Source organism: Psammomys obesus, unplaced genomic scaffold (assembly GCF_907164565.1).
Source record: "Psammomys obesus unplaced genomic scaffold, mPsaObe1.curated_primary_1811, whole genome shotgun sequence".
NCBI lineage: Eukaryota > Metazoa > Chordata > Mammalia > Rodentia > Muridae > Psammomys > Psammomys obesus.
In genome coordinates, this window is record NW_026585895.1 from 49,751,179 (window position 1) to 49,772,062 (window position 20,884).

Consider the following 20,884-nt stretch of genomic DNA (forward strand, 5'->3'; position numbering starts at 1 on the left):
TATCTATCTATCTATCTATCTATCTATCTATCTATCTATCTATCTATCTATCTGTTCATCCATCCATCTCTCTATCTTCCCTCCCTCCCTCCCTTCCTCCCTTCCTCCCTCCCTCCCTTCCTTTCTATCTGCCTGCCTGTCTATCTATCAATCTATCTAGCCAGGTTTCTTTGTGTTTTTTCTGGCTGTCCTGGAACTCCTTCTGTAGACCAGGCTGGACTCAAACTCGCAGAGACCCACCTAAAGGTGCACGTCACCACCACCTGGCAATTTTTTTTTTAAACCACAGTCTGAGAATAATTTTTATGTGAGCTGTGAACTTAGAAGTGGTGTTTTCAATTTGTAAGTTATGATTAACAAAAAGAGTGGTTACTATTTAAAACTGCACACTAAAAATACCTAGAAGGTAGCCCCAGGGCCCTTCAGTGCTCCCTGCTCCCATACACGGAAGAATCTGTTGCTGAACTCAGCCCCCTCACTCTGTGTCGTCCCCTTGACCTGGCTCTGGAGTGACCTTGGTTTACTACATTATGGACCAAATGTCTTTTGGGATGACGTGAGTCTCCATTTTTGTCTTTTTTCCCTTTAGTGCACACCCTTACAGAAAATGTTGCTTTTTAAATATGTGTTTATTAGGTCAATCTGCTACATACATACCACATTTCTGTACACGAGTACTCTATGTGTTTAAGTGTATGTACAACCTGTCACTTGTTGGAGTGATACTTTTTAGACACTTTTTATTTATTACTGTATAGGATATGTATGTGAGGGAGTGAATGCTATAGTACAGAGGTCAGAGGACAACTTTTGTGGAATCGGTTCTTTTCTTTCACCATGTGGGTCTTGGGGAATCAAACTCAGGTCATCAGGCTTAGCAGCCAGCCGCCTTCACCCTCTGGACCATCATGCCGGCCCCACAAATGGGCTTTAATATGTGACTTTATGGGTTAAAAAAAAAAACATAACCAAACTAGTAAAGTCTTTTATCGCTGGTTTTTCTGTATATTTCCAGTTAAGGTGACATGCCTTCATTTTCGTCTTAGGAACCTTTCAAAGAAATACCAGCCCAAGAAGAACTCGAAGGAAGAAGAAGAATACAAGTATGTCCATTGCTGGTGGAGGTGTGGTGAGATGGGTGTGGGTGGTACCTGTGAAGGGACGGGAGAGAACTGCATCTTCTCCCATTGGTCCTTTCCCACCTTTCCCTCTGTGTCCTTTTGGAACTTGGGGAAGATGAGGAGAACGCTTCCTTAACCTTGACTCTGAGCCCGGGGGCCCACTGTGTCCTCTAAACCAAGTAGGGAATGTTTTAGGAGGTCCTGCAAGCACCCTTCCCAACGCTGCCACCCCTCAGTACAGTTCCTCATGTAGTGGTGCCCACAACCATAAAGTTCATTTCTTTTTGCTTCATAACTGTACGTTTTGCTACTGTTATGAGTTGTTAGGCGGGTATCTGATTTGTGACCCCTGTAAAAGAATCATTCAACCCCCCCCCCAGGGGTCTCGACCCACTGACTGAGAAGCACTGGCACAGAGCCTGGGCTCCCTTCTGTAGCATCAAAAGCCCTACCTCACCTGTTCATCCATCCAAGAACCGTGTCTGTGTCAGTCAGCAGTGATGGTCATCATGCGTGGTGGGAGCGTCGTGTTTGATGTAGGTCCAGAGGCCTGGAGTACTTAGTGGAAATGGGTGCGTGAGTTTGGGACCATCTGTGGACTGATGAACAGTGCCAGAGCGTGTATTTCACAGAGCACCTGTGTCCACGTTTGGACTGTAATTAATTCTGAGCTGTTGTGTAATGAACCAGCAAGATCCTCTGGGAGGCGGATGCAGAACAGACTGGTTTTAATTAGTATTTCCTCGAGTAAAGCATGTGAGGACGGAGGGAGGCTTGTCTGAGAAGGAGCCGCTGTGCCCTGTCCCCAGGTACACCGCATGCAAAGCGTTTCTTTCCACCTTGAATGAGATGAATGACTATGCGGGGCAGCACGAGGTCATCTCCGAGAACATGACGTCACAGATCACGGTGGACCTGATGCGCTACGTGCAGGAGCTGAAGCAGGAGCGGAAATCGGTAATGTGGATTGGGATGTCTTCCCCCAAAATTTGGACCAAAGGCAGGGGTGTTCTCCCATTTGAGAGCTACAGGGGTGTGGGGCAGAGGCAGAAACTTCTCTTCACATTCAATGACCAGCTACGCTACACAGTGATTTCTAGGCCTTCAAGGCTGCACAGTGAGACCCTGACATAACAAACAAAAACATAAAGGAGCCCAGGCATAGCACTGCACCCCTTAAACACTTGAGCAGTAGAGGAAGCAGGTGGATCTCTGAATTCAAGGCCAGCCTACTTTACAGAATGCGTGCCAGACCAGCCAGGTAACATAATGAGACCATGTTTCAAACAACAGCAGGCTGGAGAGAGCATGCATTGGTCGAGAGAACTAGCTGCTCTTGTAGAGGACCCAGGTTCGGTTCCCAGCACCCACATGGTGACTCATGACCATCTGTAACTCCAAACTCTAAGGCATCCAAGGCCCTCTTCTGACCTCCTTGGGTATAAAGCACAAATGTGGTACGAATACATACATGCAGGCAAAATACTCCTACACATAACATTAAATATAAAACAAACAAAACTAGAACCAGCCGTGAATGGTATACGTTGGAGGTAGAGGCTAGCAGAAATTCAAGGGCAACATTGTGTGTGTGTGTGTGTCTGTCTGTGTGTTTACATGAGTTCACTTAATCGCCTGTCATGATGTGTGCTTAGCGCTCAGAAGACAACATGTAAGAGTTGATTTCTTTACCTGCTGAGCCATCTCACTTGTGCCTGCAGCTGGTGTCTTGTCGGTGAGACTCAAAGGGCTTATTTATTAGGTCTCCTAGCACATGGAATTAGCTGGGCCAAGTGCCCACAGCTCCGAGGTTGGAGCCATAAGCTTGACAACATTCTCTGCTGGACCAGCCATTAAGGAAGGTGTTTCATTTATTTGTTTGTTGTTGCTGTTTTTCAAGATAAGAGTTTCTCTGTATAGCCCTGGCTATCCTGGAACTTGCTCTTGTACCAGGCTGGCCTCGAACTCACTTACCCACCTGCAAGTGCTGGGATTAAAAGCGTGCACCACCATGCAAGATATTTTATTTCGTGAAACAGCTAGGAAACGGTTAGACAGAACCCTGGGGCTCAGAACAAAACATTACCATCTAGTATAAAGATAAAATAAATACATGGAATCTGGAAACAGCCTTGGCCAGCTGCCCTGCTTTTGAACTTGCCTTGACCTTTGTGAAGGTTTCTCTCCTCTTCCTGTTTAGGGCTCTGCCCATGTGCTGGCCACTGACACCTCTCTACCCACAGGATTTAGCATCTTAGCCAGCTTCCCAAACAGAAACTCTTTCACCTTTTTAGCAAGCACTGGTTCTGTTCTAGGAGTGAGGGAAAGGATGGGAAGGGCCTGAGAGCTGTGCCCTTCCTTATCCTTCTTCTCCCGCTGTGTGGTCCATGGCTAGGTTCACTGTCCTCTGGCCTCAGGGCCTTTGTACTGGTTTTTCTCCCTCAGAAAGCCTTTTTCCAGGTTCTTCAGGAATGTTTCCTTCCCAGAGAGGACTTTCTCATCTGCCTCACTTAAAATTACAGAGTTCTTCCGGCCTCTCCCCCTTTACCTTCCCTTGCTTGGCAATATTTTTTGTTGTTGTTGTTTTGTTGAGACAGAATCTTTCTATATAATCCTGGCTGTTGTGGAACTCACTCTGTAGACCAGGCTGGCCTCAAACTCAGAGATCTGCCTGCCTCTAGAGAGTGCTAGGATTAAAGGTGTGTGTCACCATGTCCGACAGCTTTGCAGTGTTTTTTTAAGAGAGAGACAGATAGACAAAGTGGGAGTCAGTTGGTTTGTACCTCATGTGTGCAGATGTCCTCTGAGGCAGAAGAAGGCATCCGATCCTCTAGACCTGGAGTTAACAGCTGTTGTGAGCCACCCAGCATGGGTGCTGGGACTAGTCTCCTGTCCTCTTCGAGAGCAGCCAGCACTCCTAACTTCCGAGCTGTCTCTCTAATACCTTACATCATTCTTGTTGGGTAGTGCTTAACAGGGTCTAGATTTGCAGGGGAAGTTGGAGAAGCACTAAGGACAGAACCAGGGCTGTGTGCATCCTAATCACACACTCGCCCACTAACCCCTGCCCTGACAGCTGCTCGCTTGCTGGTCTTTCTCCCACCTCACATTAAAAAAAAAACAAAAACAAAAAACAAAAAACAAAAAAACAATGTCTGCTCCTCCAGGACAAGGACGTCCTTGCCTACCTCATAAGGTCCAGCATTGCAGAAGGCAGGCACACAGAAGATGCAGCGAGAAAGGGTGGCAATAGCTGGGAAATAACAGATGTGCCCCAGGGCTGGGAGTGTAGTGCAGTGGAGAGCTTTTTTTTCTAGAGTTCACCAGTAAGGGAGCAAGGGTGTGTGTGGCTCAGTGTTGTAGACTTGCCTCTTATATACAGAGCACTGGGTTCCAGGCCCAGCACACACACATACACACATACACACACACACAGAGTGTTAATGTCTACTTAGTTCTAAGTTTATAGATAAGGACCTTTATATGCCTTTGCTATCTTGTAAATGGATTATCTTATTTACTCATTGTTAATTATCTTTTTATAATCTGTTATATTATCTCTTAAATCATGTGGCCTTAATTTTTTTTAAGATGTATTTATTTTAATCCTGGTGGTAGCGTCTCATGCCTTTAATCCCAGCACTGAGGAGGCAGAGGCAGATGGACTTCTGAGTTTAAGGCCAGCCTAGTCTACAGAGTGAATTCCAAAACAGCCAGGGCATAGAAACCCCGTCTTGAAAAAAAAATTTTTTTAATATATATGTGTGTTTTGCATACTTGTGTGCCTGGTGCCCAAAGAGGTTAGTTAGAAGAGCAAGACCAGCCTGGTCTACAGAGCGAGTTATAGGACAGCCAAGGATACACAGAGAAACCCTGTCCTAGAAAAACAAAACAGAAATGGAAGGAAGGAAGGAAGGAAGGAAGGAAGGAAGGAAGGAAGGAAGGGAGGGAGGGAGGAAGGAAGGGAGGGAGGGAGGAAGGCAGATGAGGGTATTGGGTCCCCTGAAACAGACAGAAGTCATAGGCTAAGCCTCCATGTGGGTGCTGGGATCTGAGCTGGCTTCTCTGTAACCAGCACTCTTAACCACTGAACCATCCTTTTGCTTTTAAGGACCTGGGAGTCAGCTGTTCTGTCAGGACAATCTGTGATCTGCAAACACCACTCTGTTTGTTGAAGCATTCTGTAATTAAACTAGACTGACATTTAAGAACATTGTGAAATCTTTAGAAATACTGGAAAGAATGTCTGTCAACAAATACATATTTGTGGTATTTTCATAGGCGGCTTTGCGAAGCCATCTCTTCTTTCCTATATCATGGTTACCATTATTTTGAAGGGCTGTATAACTCAGTGTGGTAACACAGGTTCTTAATCCCAGCATTAAGGCTGAGGCAGGAGGACTACAAATTAGAGAATGGAACTGGCCAGCTAGCAAGACACTGCTCAAAAAATGTGTGTGTGTGTGTGTGTGTGTGTGTGTGTGCACGCGCTTGTGTGTGAGAGAGAGAGAGAACACAAGACAGTTCTGTGGATAAGGCCTTAGCCCTCAAGCCTGATGACCTGAGTTTGAGCCTGGAGATTCACGTTGTATAAGGAGAGTACTGAGTCCTGCAAGTTGTCCTCTGACCTCCACACACAATGTGTCCATATATACAGAAATATAAGATACATTTTAAAAATAAGATAAAAAGTTAGTAGTGGTGGTACATGTCTGTAATCCCAGAACTCAGGGAGGCAGAGGCAGGCGGATCACTATGAGTTCAAGACCAGCATGGTCTACAAAGTGAGTCCAGGACTGCCAAGGCTACACAGAGAAATGCTGTCTTGAAAAAACAAAGAAAGAAAGAAAGAAAGAAAGAAAGAAAGAAAGAAAGAAAGAAAGAAAGAAAGAAAGAATTAAAAAAGGCAATGTGATGGAGCATACTTGGGAGGTAGAGGCAAGACAATCATAGACCTAAGATCTTCCTCAGGTACACAGTGAGTTTGTGGCCAGTGTGGGTTGCAAGAGATCCTGGCCCAAAATCAGCCTGAGTGGTGGCGCACACCTTTAGTTCCAGCCCTTGGGAGCCAGAGGCAAGTGAATCTCTGAGTTTGACGCCAGTCTGGTCTACGTAGCAAGTTCTAAGACATCCAGGGCTACTTAACTGAGATCTCGTTTCAAAACAAAACAGAACAAAAAATCACAGACACAACAAAAAGCTTAGAGGCCTTTGTCCTATGGGTGTGTCGATACACTGATGGTCTGGAAGATTGGTTAGCCCTGCACCCACTGTCCCGGATAGCTGTGGCTAACCCTGCCCAGTTGGAGGTCTGTGACGTTGGCACGGGAGCTGGAAGCACAGGGAGGTGGTATGGGTCTGTTGGGTCTGCGGGGTCCTGCTGGAGGTGTTACCCAGGCAGCCTGGACCTCAGTGCTAAGCGAGGCTGCACGCGTGCTTTTATTTCATGCGTGGTTTTCTAGCTTGCCCACACAGCCACCAGTTGCACATCTGCTGACCCCTGCCTGTACACCTTCCACTCTAGGCATTTCTGCCCAACGGTATCATTTCCCAGTTTCTGCTGAGATCAGAACAAGGTCCCAAGACACTTGGGTCTGTCTTAGAGGTGGGACAGTGCTGATCTGTGGAGTCTGTTTTCTCTTCCCGTTCTTACGTAGGTTATGGGGTTTGAACTCGGGTCTGTATAGCGAGCACCTTTTAGCCATCTCACTGTTCTGTCATAGTTTGTATGCTCAGTTCTCTCTGGAAAATGCATTGTTTTCATAATCGGATCTTTAGTGGGTGTTCCAGTCATTCATTCATAAATGAATTTACAGCTACATAAACACTACGAGCTGCAAGTCAGCCCCATTTGTTTATTGTTTAAGTGCTTTTTATTGTTTTGTTGATCTGTAGTATTACTGGTTTTGACTGGTTTAGATTAAACAATTCCACAATCAGCTCTTTTTAGCTCTTTGTTTTGAGACAGGGTTTTGCTATGTTCGAGGCTATCCCAAAATCCACCGTGTAGCTGAAGCTGGTTTTGAAGAACTCCAGCCTCCACAGGGGCGGCAAGCTTGCCCCACTGGGCCTGGGCTAGCTCTTTCCTTTGTGTGGGAGGTGAGATTAGCTTCCCATCCCTACCCAGGTCCCAGAAGTCAGATGAGCAGGGGTGCTTTCACATCCTGGGTTATGGTCTTCAGTCGCCAGCAGTGTCACAGATCAGTTTCCAGCATCACTGAGACCTGGACTGGCTTATCTGAGGTCCAGGTCGTTGAGTAGGTGACAGATAGCACCACTGAAGACTTTTGTATGGTGAAAGGACTCAATGGAGTTTTAGAGGCTAGCCTAGCCCCGCTTTTGTGTCCGTCTGAGGTCTAGCACAGCAGAACCCACTGATCGCATAGGAGGAATTTGTAGAGCTGCGTGGCTCCCACTGAGGAGCCCAGGTGGTCTTGCCAGCCGAGGCCTGAGCAGCAGGCCCAGTTCTCTCTGCAGCTGGAAACAGCTGGAAAATCTGCTTCACTAATCAGCAAGCGCCCAGCATTGCCTTTCATCAGTAACTGTCTAGGAAGTTGTAGAGGAAACAATCGTGGATGCCCTTAGCAGCTCTTGAAGGTTTCACAGGCCTCCGCAGATGCCTGCCGACTGGTTGGCTTGTTTTGAGACAGGGTCTTTTATTTTATAGTCCAGGCTGGCCCTGGAGTGACTATATAGCTAAAGGTGCTCCTGTTCCTCCTGCCTGTACCTCCCAAGAGCTGGCATGGTAAACTCACCCATTTATAGGGGCTGGGGATGGAACCCAGGCCCACCGAGCCGTATCCGGGGCATGGACTGAAGAAATTTAAGCTTCTTTGTTCATGGGGCAACATGCTTCCTTCCTCGACAGGGTGTTTATGTTTTCTTCTTGATTTTATGTGCTTGAAATACAACCAAGACTTTCTTTCTTTCTCTCTCTCCTTCCCTTCTTCTTTTTCTCTCCCTCCCTCCCTTTCCTCTCCCTCTCTGACAATACTGGGGATTGAACCTAGGACCTCAGGCATGCTAGAGCTAGAGCTAGAGCCATCACCCTCCATCTCTTATCTATCCAGTCCTTGCGGGTCGGTAAATCTTCTGAGCTTTGATTTTTTTTCTCTTCTCATCATCCCTGTCTGCCCAGGACCCCGTATGCCATCATCTGTCACATAGAGGAGGGCACTGTGTCTTCTCGCTCAAGCTCTCTGCTTCCATGCTGGCCCTGGAGTCAATGAACCCACTGTCTAGCTCACCATCTTAGTCACTGCCAGGACTGTCCCCAATCCCACTTGTTCCTCATCCGATTCTTCCTGTACTCAGCACTTGCCTGTCTTTTCCATAATGCCAATCCAAGAGTGCCACTATCCTTCTCATGGTTCTGGCAGTCATGAGAAGCATCCAAGGCCAAGGCCCAATCATCTTTTTTTTTCTTTCACTCAATCTCAGATATGGCATCTCAGAGTACGTACAAGCTGCTCATCCTTCAAAGATGCTGTGGAGGAGGGTCCGTGCCCCAGCCTTTGTGGTTCAGCCTTGATTCGTTAGCATCTGCTCCAGGGGCGTCCCAGACTGCCCTTGTCCGATGCCCTCTCACCGCGTCCCCTCAGGCTGTCCTGGATGTGATGGGTTTCACTGGCGTTCTTGTATCAGGCTGCACGCCTCATACCTGGATCGTCACCTCGGGCACTTGGGCCTGCACTTATCCCCTGATGGCTGGTGGAATCAGACGAGACCTTTTTAGCCATGGTGGGGCCACTGGAGGCTTCTCCTTCTCACCTGGCACTCCCTTAAACCCATCACGGAGGTCCCTTGCTTTGATTTGGAAGCAACAGCTTTGTACTCTCGGAAGAGATGGGCTGAAGTCCTTAGAGTCTGTGAGGGTGCGTGAGTTGGTCCTTGTGTCTCTGGCGTTCACCTAGATTCTGCGAGGTTAGAGCTTTAAGGAATGTGAACACAGGATGACTTGGCCCAGGAGATTAAACACATCGTGTGGGTGCCGGCTGTGGAGGTTTCTGGGTGGTATATCTCTCCAGAAAACAAGGGAGAACCAAGGACAAAAGGGCAACTAGAGAGTCAAGGCCAGGAAACTCAGCCTCATCCGCTGGCCCAGGCCAACCTGCACCCTGTTTGCTCCCTAGGCCCTGCCTTGTCAGTCAGTGCTGCTGAAGGGAAGGCAGAGGGTGTGAAGGTAGCCTTCATGAGACCTGAAACGCCCTTTCAGAAAGGACTTTTAACAGGGATTCCTGAGCATAGTCCCTGGGAAACAAAAGCAGAACGTGTGGCCGTAACCGTCTTGTGTTTTCCTTTTAGGGTTTAGGAGTACAGAACATCAGGTGGGCGGGTGATCGCCTTCCACACGGTGTCATCACACTTGATCAGCCCGTAGCACGCAGATTTATACTCAGATTCCCAAGGGAGGCAGGGTGGTGAGCCAGGGCTGTGCACGCTCGCCCTGCCAGCTAGGGAGGCTGAGGCACGCTGGGGGAAGGGAGGAGGGAGGCATCAAGGCCAGCCAGACTACATAGCGGAGCCCTGTCTGAGGACCCTGAGTCAGGGTTGGGGTGACCCAGCATCCTGACCTACACGGCAGCATTCGCCACACATGCCGTCTGAGGGCCCCTTCTGTCTTTGCCCTTTTAAAGTCTCTGTGTCCTCTTGTTTCCATCTGTGGAAACTGAGCTGTGTTTAAAATTCCAGACGTGTGAGACTGCTTGCCGACACAGCGTGTTTTCTTTCAATTTTCCTGTTTTGTGTTTGAAGTGGCTGTTTCCACAACAGTGTTCCGTTCGGCTCTCTTCACTGACCCTGGGCGGCTAGAGGCGGCCACACTGTCTCACCTGCAGGACAGCGAAGTCGCCGCAGATGCTGTCATCTCTATTTCCCTTGAAGCTGATGTTTGCTTTCCCTTGGGCTCCAGTCGCCTTTTTGTTTGTTTTCTGCTGGGTTTTGTTGTCTTTGACACTGTCTTTGTGTGAAGGTCCTGATTGGCCTGGTACTCACTATGTAAGTAGCCAAGGGCGGCCTCAAAAAGCAGTCTCCTGCCTCAGCTCCTGTCCTGCCTACCCCAGTGCTGTGGTAATTAAAAATGGCTCTCGGGCTATGTGATGTTTATTTTAAGCCTTAAGATTATCACGATGGTATTATTTAAGGAGCTATCACAAATAATGACATAGACACCTGATAGATTTTTAAAATTGCCTTATTTACCTTGGGCCGGGCAGATATTTCACTTTCACTGTCTTAAAAACCTCACCATCCACCTCCCAGCCCCCATCAATGCCATCCATCTTAGTCCTCCTCATCGGGGCTATCTTCCATCTATAATCTTACAAATACTTGCTTTTATTCTTCATCTGGGCCTTTTCACACCATTGCTGGAGTCCTTCCTCTTGGCCCACTTGGTTTTTTTCTCCATACTCACCCATCATTGCATCCTCTTTCCTCCTCTCTTCCCTTCCCGTCCGTCTGTTTCCCAAGAATCTCTCTAGAACCGAAAGCCTGGAAACCTTAGCCACTCCTATCCCATTCTGCCCTGCCCAGGTATAGGCTGTTTAATCAACCAATCAAGTATAATGACTTAGGCAGGTTCATACAACAAGGATAGGTTTAACCGGATCTTGAGGGACAGCATCAGACCACTCTCCAACACCCCCACCTCACCCCACTCCCAAGGGTCAGGATTTCAGACTCATGCTACAAAGTCCAGCTTTCCTCCCCCCCCCCCCTTTTAATAGCATCTTGCTATGTAGCCCTAGCTATTCACCTCTCTATGTAGACTAGGCTGGCCTTGAACTCACAGAGGCCCACCTGCCTCTGTCTCTGCCTCCCAAATGCTGGGATTAAAGGGTATGCTACCCTGCCAAATTCAGGTTTTTCTTTTTCTCCTTCCTTTTCTCCCTCCTTTTCTCTCTCTTTTTCTTCTTTATCTCTTTCTTCCTCTTTTTAACCTCCCATGAGCGTGTGGAGGCCAGAGGTCAATGCTCGGTGTCTTTTCTATTGCTCACCACCTTATTTTTTCTGAGACAGGGTCCCTCACTGAATTTGGAGCTGGACAGTTGGCTAGGCTGGCTGGCCAGTGAGCCCAGGGCTTCCATCCCTGCCTGTCTGGTGCTGGCATTACAGATGCCCGCTGCCACGCTCAGCTTTCTAAGTGGCGCTGGGCATCTGAACATAGGTCCTCACGCTGGCACAGCAAGCACCTTATCTACTGAGCAGCAGGATTCCTCCAAGGGTGTTTCTTCTGTAGAGACTCAAGTACAACTCCAAACCGAACTGAGGGCACAGTAGTGCATGCCTCTAATCCCAGCCCTCAGGAGACATCAGCGGTGGGTCTCCATGAGTTAGGGTCAGCCTGGCCTCCAGAGTAAGTTCCAGGATATTCAGGGCTACAGAGAAAAAAAACCCTGAAATGAAAACAAATACTTTTAGCTGACTACTTCAGATACCACTTGGCTTTTCTCTCTCTTTTTCTTTCTTCCTTCCTTTTCTTCTCCCCTTTTCTGTCTATTATTGTGTTTTTAAAAGAGACCCAAAGCATCTTATTACAGGGAGAGTAACTACCATTCCTCTAGCTCCCCAGAGATGGCATTTCCTGTCTCTCTTCTGACAGGAGGGAAGAGCAGTGGTGACTTCATCCCAGGCTCCCAAAGCGGCCCTTATGTCTTTGTCCTGGGAACAATCCCTCTTTATTCAGAGCGGTGAGGGCACGATTTTCTGACACACTTCCTCACTGTCCTGAGGAGAAGCGCCCTGCCATTGTTTGTTCGTAAACAACAAATGCATTTGGCAAATCTGCTTATTTGTTTAAGTTTTCTAACTGTTCAAACCACTGTTTTCCCTCCAAGGAGCCAGCTGGAGCTGGTGACCTCTGCCAAGGTCAGTCATGTGCAGAGCCATGAGGAGGGCGCAGGTCTCCTTGGTTGTGGAGGGCCACCCTGCAGAAGAAAGACTGGAAGGAACATCACCAGGCACCGCAGTCTGGGTGCCTGGTTAATTACGGGGGGAGAGGGGTTGAGGTGCCTTCTTGGGAGACAGCCACCAGCTCCCAGCCATGTAAGGTACACAGCAAATGTGTGTGCTTCTCATACACTTACATAAAAGACAGCCAGAGAACGTCCTCTGGGTTTTTAGATAGAATTACCCAAAATGTGAATTCTTTTAAAATAATTCATATTTAATTTTATTCTATGTGCATTGGTATGAGGGTGTCAGACCGAGTTACAGACAGTTGTGAGCTGCCATGTGGGTGCTGGAAATTGAACCCTGGTCCTGTGGGAGAGTAGCCAGTGCTGAGCCATCTCTCCAGCCCATGAGCTGTTTTTTGGTTTTTCTTTTAAAGACTTATTTCTTTTTTAAGACAGAGTCTCACTATGAAGCCCAGGCTGGCATGAAATGCACAGAGATCCATCTGCTTCTGCCTCCCTAGCCCTAGGATTAAATTAAAGCCACCACAGCTGGCTATTTTTATTATTTTTAAATTGTGTGTGCCTGTGCGCATGGGGCCCAGAAGAAGGTGTTGGATCCTCTGAAGCTGGAGTTTGGGAAGTTGTGAGCCACCTGCCATGAGTGCTAGGAACTGAACTGAGCCATCTCTGCAGTCTCAGCTTTTCATTTTTCATATCTGTATGTTCATTTTATTCTTCTTTGGGTGTGTATGTGTTGGGGTGCTGCTGTGAGCTGAGCCCAATTAACCAAGCACTTTACCACTACACTTAATCTCCGGCCCTCTTTTTACTTTTTATCTTGAGACAGGTTGTACTAAGTTGCCTGGGTAGGCCTTGACCTCCATCATCTTCCTGCCTCAGCCTAGGGAGTTAGGGGTTACATTCCTATACCCCCTCTTGGCTCCATCTTTGAATCTTGAAGTCACTGGGACCTTTCAGCAAAACATGAGAAGCGGGGGCAGCCATCCTCTCTAGGGAGAAGGCCCCAGGTGGGGAACTTTGGGAGCCCAAGGTGCCTCTTCAACAGGGCTAGGTTTGAAATGGACTTTTATTTTCTTCCTGACTGCCTCTCTCTTCCCCTGAGGATACCCTTCCCCCTTCCTTCTGGCCTCCACTCCTTCCTTTTTACAGAGCTGTGCATAACTTCCTGTCTGTCCTCCCCAGCAGGGCTTTCTACACCCTGCAATCAGCAAGCTGCCTGGTTCTTCCTCTGCCTTGCCCCTGGCGCCTTCACTCTAAGCCTTAGGCTTTGTCATCTCCCCTCTCTCACACTCTGTATGTCCATTATGAGATTAAAAAGTGAAGGCCCAAGGGACATGACCTTTGAGTCTGTAGAGAGCAAAACCTGAAGGACGGGTGGGGCCTGGAGTGATGGTTTCCCAGGTGAGAGCATCTGCAGAGGTCCTGGTTTTGGAAAGATTGCAACCGTCTATAACTCCGGTCTCGGGGCTTATTCCTCAGACCCCCTCCATACCAAGCATGCACGTGATATACAAAATACTCAGACACATATGATTAAGATTAAAAAAAAAAAAAAAAAAACTTTAATCTTAAAAAAAAAAAATTGCAGGATGGTCAGAACTGAGCTGCAGAAGAGCTCAGAACGGTGGCACTTGCCCTCTGGATAGACAAGAATGCATCCCCTTATAACGGTTCACTGTTCTGGCAAAAGGCTGGTCTTGCCCCTCCTCCAATCTTCTCTGGCACTTGGTTGTCCCCAGATTCTGATGTGTTGTAGGCGTAAGAAAAGGGGGTTTTTTGGCAGAATCCCAGAAGAGGACCTAAGGGACCTGGTACTTTCTGTTAGTCCCCCTGCTACCCAGCTTTACCTCGTCAGTCAGGAAGCAAGCGGGCCGTCAGGCTGGCTAACGAGGGAAGGTTTATTAAAAGGAACATTTAGGGGTGGAGGAGATGGCTCAGTGGGTTAACTATTTGCTATATAAACATGAGCACCTGAGTCTGAATTCCTAGCACCACGTAAAACCCCAGTGTGGTGGTGCACACCTGTGATCCAGCAATGGAAAGCAGAAGTGGGCAGACCCCAGGAGGTCAGCAGCCAGCCAGTCTAGCAGAACCAGTAAGCTCCCGGTCCAACGAGAGACTCTTTCTCGAGAAATGAGGCGGGAAATGGTAGAGGAAGACACTTGACCCCTGGCTTACACAGGACACATGCACAGATGCACAGAAGGGCATTTACCAGGACAGCCGCTGGGGAGCTGCTGCTGCCCCTTGTCTCCAGAGTCAAGGGTGAACCCTGTAGGAGCTCAGAGTTTACTGTGACCTTGGTCCAGAGACTCAGCCAAACAAGAAGCCTCGCTGACTGGGCAGCTTCAGGCAGCAAATCTAAGCAGACCCAGAGGGCAGAGCCCTTTACCCAGCACAGGCCCTGTGGCCTCTGGCCATGCAGACAAGGTCCACTGATCCCATTGGTGTCTGGTGGAAGTATGTTAAAGGGAACTGGTGATTTTTGGATGCTAAGTGAGAGAGACGTCATTTCCTCTCTCTAGCCGTATCATTTTCTTTTCCAGAGCGTTCATCCTTGGCAGTCACCCGGCTTTGACTACCCACCTTACGACAAGTCCTCTCTAGTGGAGGTTCCATGCTAAACCTTCCCAGCTCTCAGGCCCCAGGCCACATTGGACCAGACTCTGGAACCTTCTAGAAATATTAGCCTTAAAACTGTCCATCTATTTACCCTCCTCACACTGTGGCTTCCCTTCTTTCCTTCTTCTGAAACTCTGGACTTCAGGAAAGTTTTTATTTGTTGGGCATGTGTGTCTTGTTGTGCTGTTGGAGGTTGGAGGACAGCTTTGTGGATTTGGTTTCTCCTTCTGCCTTGTGGGAGGGACCCTGCTAAGCTCTCAGGATCCCGGACCCGGGACATGTGTGCACACTCGAACAGCACATTAATGGAGGTCAGAGGACAGCTTTGGAAATTGGTTCTCTCCTTCCACTATGTGGGACCCCAAACTGAACTCTGGCTATCATTCTTGGAAGTGAGCACTTTTATCCACTGAGCTATCTCAAAGACCCAGGATCACATCTGATCCTGACCTCCCAGTGGCTTGACTAATCAAAGACAAACATGGTGGCTGGTGGTGGGGCCAGCGTTAGAGTGCTTGTGTTGTAGAGCGGGGGTCAAAGTTCTCCTCCCTGCATTGTCACCAGGCAACAGCTTTCATTCTGGTGTCCTCCCTTCACATCATCCAGGTTCAGACCCATCCACAGTCTTCTGTTCCCTCAGACCCTGAGCCGCCAGTGTCCCTCTCTAAGCCCCTCTCCTCCCCTTCTCCTAGCAGCTTGCCTGATCCCGCTTTCTGTGGTCTCTGGAAGTTAATACTAGTCACATGCCCACCACAAGGCCTTTCTGGTTTCAAAGATTCTCTGGCTGGTGAGGTGGCTCAGCTGATAAAGTTCAGTCCCCAGGAATCCACACATTGGAAAGAGACAACCAATTCCGACAAGTCATCCTCTGTCCTCCCTGTGTGCTGTGTCCTCCACAACCACACATTTCACATGCCTACCTAAACACAATAATAATGAAATGTTTTTGAAGCTTCTAAGATACAACGTCTGTTTACACAAAGCTCACAGCAGCGTTTGTAGCACCAACATCCATAGTCTCCCTAAACTAGGAACAGAGCAAATGTCTACCAACCGGCGAGTGGCTACTTCAATGTGGTGCCTCTGTTTAGTGGAATATTATGCAACCAGAAGAAAGGATTGGTGAACAGATACATACTACAACAGGAAGAACCTTGAGAGTATCCTTGCATGTGAATAGGAAGAAATATTGTCATCCTGCCAATCACAAAAGTCCTCAGTCTATGGGGTTCCACTATGTGACATAGCCAACACAGACAGATTCACAGAGGTACAGGGGTGGTTTCCCAACTCAGGAGAGGCTGGGGGAGACAGCTAAGAAGTACAATTTTTCATTTGTGGGAGGTGAAAAATATAATATGTGAATTCACCAATGCTCAGAGGATGACCCCAGTGATTGGTGTTAAGTTTTTCCTTTAAGACCGGGTCTCATTATGCAGCCTTGACTGGCCTCAAACACCCACCTGCCTCTGCCTTTCAAGTGCTGGTATTAGAGGTGTGTGCCACCTCTGCCGGTGTGATGCCTGTCTCAGTAAGACATTCCTGTTTTTGCAAGCCGCATACAATTTCACATTCGATATTGCTGTGTCTACAACTTAAAAAGGAACTCTGCAGCCACTCTTGTTTCCATTTCCCCTTAACTTGTTTATTGTTTAAACTTTGGTTGTTTTTTTTTTTTTTTTTTTTTTTTTTTTTTTTTGAGATCAGGGTCTCACTCTAGTCTGGCTTGAACTCATGGAAATCCTTCTGCATCAGCCACACTGGTCCTGGATTACAGGCATGAGCCCTTTGATTTCTTGGGACTGTGCAGACTAGGTGGTCAGTGTTTGTTTGCTTTGCAGGGCCTCACACATACTAGGCAGACACACTCCCACTGACTCACACCTCCAGCCCAGACCGTATCTATTGGCTACTTAAGGGGCTGGAGAGATGGCTCAGCAGTTAAAAGAAGTTGTTGCCCTTTCGGATGATTTAGTTCCCAGCACCCGCACGGTGGCTCACAAGCATCTGCAACTCTAGCCCCAGGGAATCTGATGCCCTCTCCTGGCCTCTGTGGGCACTACACAAACATGGTGCGCATACACGCGCGCGCGCACACACACACACACTCAGGGAAAACAGGCACACATATAAAAAGAAACATACATCTTTAAAGCTGTTTAAGCAGATGGGAGGTTTTCGCAGGAGGAGGGTCGGTGCTGACCCCTGCTCTGTTTTCTGCTTCACAGAACTTCCATGATGGACGGAAGGCTCAGCAGCACATAGAGACCTGCTGGAAGCAGCTGGAGTCGGTAAGCAGGAAGCCGGCAGCTAGACCACTGTCCCCCCAGACCAGCTCACCTGGAATGGCTCACTAGGAAAAACACCAAGCATAGACCACTAAGGAGTCTTCTTTCTAGATTTTTCTCATTTGTATTTCACTTAGTTTACTCCTATGGCCAGCAAAGTGCTGTGCTAGAAATGCTGGAGGAGGGCTGGAGAGATACCTCAGTGGGTAAAGCATGTGCCGTGGGAGCATGAGGCCCTGAGTTCGGATCCCCAGCACTACTTAAAAAGCTGGGTGCAATGGCACATGCCTATAATCCCAGCATTAGGGAGGTAGAGACAGGAGGGGCTCAGGGGCTCTCTGACCAGCCAGGCAGCACAGCATCTCAGCAAGCTCCAGGCTTAGTGAGAAGCTGTCTCAGAAAGCAGGGTGGGTGGGCTGGAGAGATAATGGCTCAACAGTCACAAACATCGACACTCTTGCAGAGGGCCTGGGGTGGTTCCCAGCACCCATTGGGTGTCTCACAGCCACCTGTAATTCCACTCCTGTGGATCCAATAGCTCTGGCTCTGCAGGTGCCGACCCTGCACTGATACACACACAACCACACACCATCAAAATAACATAAATCTTTAACATTTGCAAATGGTGTGGAGAGTGATTGAGGAAGGCACCCGATGTTGACCTCTTCATAGATAGGCACTCACACGTGCACACAGCAGGTACACATACTCACTGAAACGTGCTTCGGTAGAGGCAGAAAAATCCTAGGCAGAGAACAGACGGGGATGGCTGTAAGGGGGACAAATGCTGAAGTCACTTCTGGAGATGATGAGGCATAATGGATGGTCTGGGGAGAATGTCCTCGGGGTGGCAGGGTGGGTGGGTGACCAGCAGGTGTGGCTGTGCTCTGTCCGCAGAGTAAGAGGCGGTTTGAGCGGGACTGCAAGGAGGCCGATCGTGCCCAGCAGTACTTCGAGAAGATGGATGCTGACATCAATGTGACCAAGGCCGACGTGGAGAAGGTGAGGGGACCCGTCTCACTTCCCTGGAGCGTGTTTCCTAGGCCGCCACTGGGAGGCCGGGCCTCAGCTTCCCCTTTCTGACATAACCACAGGAAGGTACTTGATGGGTGGAACAACGGTTTCGTTTTGTGTCATAACCATGGCGACCAGGAGTCTACACTGGGGGAAAAACCAGGGTTGAGGTGATGTGCCTAGTCACCAGGAGTGGCTCAGAAGGCCACGCTTTTCCTTAGTGGCTTGTCAAAGGCCATGTCTCGGAAGCTGAAGCAGCCATCTCAGCCCATGGGGGAGAGCCCGGCAGCCCCAGGCTTCCAGAAAGGCCTAACCCTCTGCCCAGCTGCGTCATGGTTCATTCAGGCTGATCCCCAGGAGGCTGGGGTGAGAGGGGCATTTGGAAGTCTGCGGGAGCGCTCCTCTCTGGTGGTTCAGACATAAAGTGTGCCTTGTCCTCCCAGGCCAGTGTGTGTTTTTTCCCTAGAAGCCCCATTTTCTTTTTATGAAAGTCATCAAGATAATATAAACACAATTATACCATTAAATAGCGGCATTCATTCACGGTGCCCAGGGCCATTGGGGCACCACAGTCTGCGCTTTTCTTTGGAAAAGCTCTGCTTTTTCATGGTGCCTTTCGGTTCTGCCAGAGGAGTTTGAAATGCCTTGAGTGAGGGAATGTTGCAGCTAGAAGGGGGGGTATATGGTTATGTATTTTTAAAAATTACTTAATATACTGAAATGCACATTCTTAACATCACGAGGGCAGGCTTTTATGTTACCATAAGACATACATTTTTTTAAGCGACCGGGCTTACCATAAATTTTTAACTAGCCGTTTTTAAAGTGTTGCTTAAATTTTTTTTTAAGTTACAGTCTTTTATTTATGTGTGGGTGTCAGTAGCACTCATGTGCCATGGGCACTGAGGGGGCTCCACCATGTGGGCCTAGAAATCATCAACTTTTACGGCAGACAGGCCCTCCTCAGACCTTAAAAATGTTACCTAGTTGAGAGGGCTGCTTTCAAGACTGTTAATTCCAGCACTTCTGAGTAGAGGCAGGAGATCAAGGTCATCCTTGGCTGCACAGTGGGCTTGATGTCACTGTAGAATATATGAGACTCTCTTGAAAAATTGAAAAATACGGGGTGGTGGCACATGCCTGTGATCCCAGCGCTTGGGAAGGCAGAGGAGGGCCAATTGCTGTGAGTTCAAGGCCAGCCTAGTCCACAAAGCAAGTCCAGGACAGCCAAAGCTACACAGAGAAACCCTGTGTACAAAAAAAAAAAAAAAAAAAAATATGGGCTGGAGAGATGGCCCAGTGGTTGAGAGCACTGCCTACTCTCCCAGGAGGCCAGGGTAGGAGTCTCAGCACCCACATGGTAGGTGCCATCCTTTGTAATCCTAGTTCCAGGAGATCCGGCGCCCTCTTCTGGCCTCTGTAAGCACTGCATGCGTGCGATGCACAGACATAAAGTAGAAATAGGTAAATCTTAAAAAAAAAATACATGGAACTGGAGAGGTGACTCAGTGGATAATAGGGCATAGTGCTCCTGCAGAGGACCCAAGTTCAGTTCCCAGCACCCACCTCTGGTAACTCCAGCTCCGGCAGCTCCCATTCCTCTGGCCTCTGTGGGCATCTTCATCCATTGCCAAATAGACTCACACACAATTAAAAAGAAAATAAATATATTTCTGGTTAAAAAAATGAAAGATAAAAAGATTTTTTTAAATAAATAAAAACAAGGTGGGTGGCAAATGCCTTTAGGTGGATCTCTGTGAGTTCCAGGCCAGCCTGGTCTACACAGAGAGATCAATGTGTATGGATATAGACAGAAGCTAATCCTAAGCAATAATTAAAACTAAGCTGACTGAAGTCTGTTTGAAAACTCTAGATTAAATGTAGTCAACTTCCTTACTCTCTTACTCTCTTGCTCCCCCCTCTCTCTATAGGGGTACCTCTCCCCCCACTATGTCTGTCTGTCTCTCTGTCTCTCTGTCTCTCTCTCCTTCTAACTCTCTCTCCATCCAATAAACCTCACTGGATAAAAAAAATGTAGTCAACTCAGTTTATGAGTCATGTGTGTGTCCATATGTGGCACAAATGTACATGCTTATAATTTATGTGTGTGAATGTTTTGCTCACATATGGGTCTGTGTGCCTGGTGGAGGTCAAAAGAAGGCATCCATTTCCCTGGAACTGGAGTTACAGGCGGTTGAGAGCTACCATGTAGGTGCTGGGAATTGAATCTTGGTCCTCTGTGAGAGCAGCCAGGGCTCTTAGCCACTGAGCGTCTCTCTAACCTCATCAGCCCTGTTTCTGAGACCTTAATTCACAGATGTCTGGGACATGGTTACATGTCAGTACCAGAGCCCAGAGCCTCCCATGGTGACCCAAAACATAGCTTTCCGTCCGCAGCCAGTACTGGCAGTCTGTCTTATTCCACTTCCCCCATCTTTGTGCCTTTTGTTTATTTTTCTTATCTTCCTCTGCAGTCTGTGACCTCCTTGTTCAGAGAGCAATAGTCATTGTGGGTTTATCTTCTTCTTGATTATGGAGAGTGCTTCAGGTTTTTTTCCACTAAGATTGTGGCGGCATAGGCCTAAAATCCTAGCACTTGGGAGGTGGTGTCAGGATTGCTGCAGGTTCAGGGCCAGCTAGGGCTACAGGAAACCTTGACTGAAAACAAAAAGAAAGGGGAGAGAAGGAAAATGAAAGTCTAAGGTTGATTTTAACATGTCTTTTTATTATTAAAAGAATTGTCATTTTTTTCTTGTTTTGCCAATATATCTTTATGTTATTTTATGCGTATGGACATTTACCTGAATGTATGTTTGTGTTCCACGTGTGTACAGAGCCTACAGAGACCAGGGGAGGGTGTCAGATCCCCTGGAGCTGGAGTTACAGGCAGCATAGATGCTGATGAACTCGGATCCTCTGC

At 48.0% G+C, this 20,884-nt stretch overlaps 1 protein-coding gene across 15 annotated transcripts in view; it reads left to right on the top strand.

Moving 5' to 3' along the window:
* Window positions 1-20,884, top strand: part of Fnbp1 (formin binding protein 1) — a 111,617-nt gene that overhangs the window by 40,854 nt on the left and 49,879 nt on the right. For all 15 annotated transcript variants that reach the window (XM_055600946.1, XM_055600944.1, XM_055600945.1 and 12 more), the window contains exons 3-6: window positions 1,047-1,103; window positions 1,931-2,078; window positions 16,891-16,953; window positions 17,848-17,952. In XM_055600946.1, the coding sequence (XP_055456921.1) occupies window positions 1,047-1,103; window positions 1,931-2,078; window positions 16,891-16,953; window positions 17,848-17,952 (373 nt within the window). The remainder of the gene's footprint in view (window positions 1-1,046; window positions 1,104-1,930; window positions 2,079-16,890; window positions 16,954-17,847; window positions 17,953-20,884) is intronic.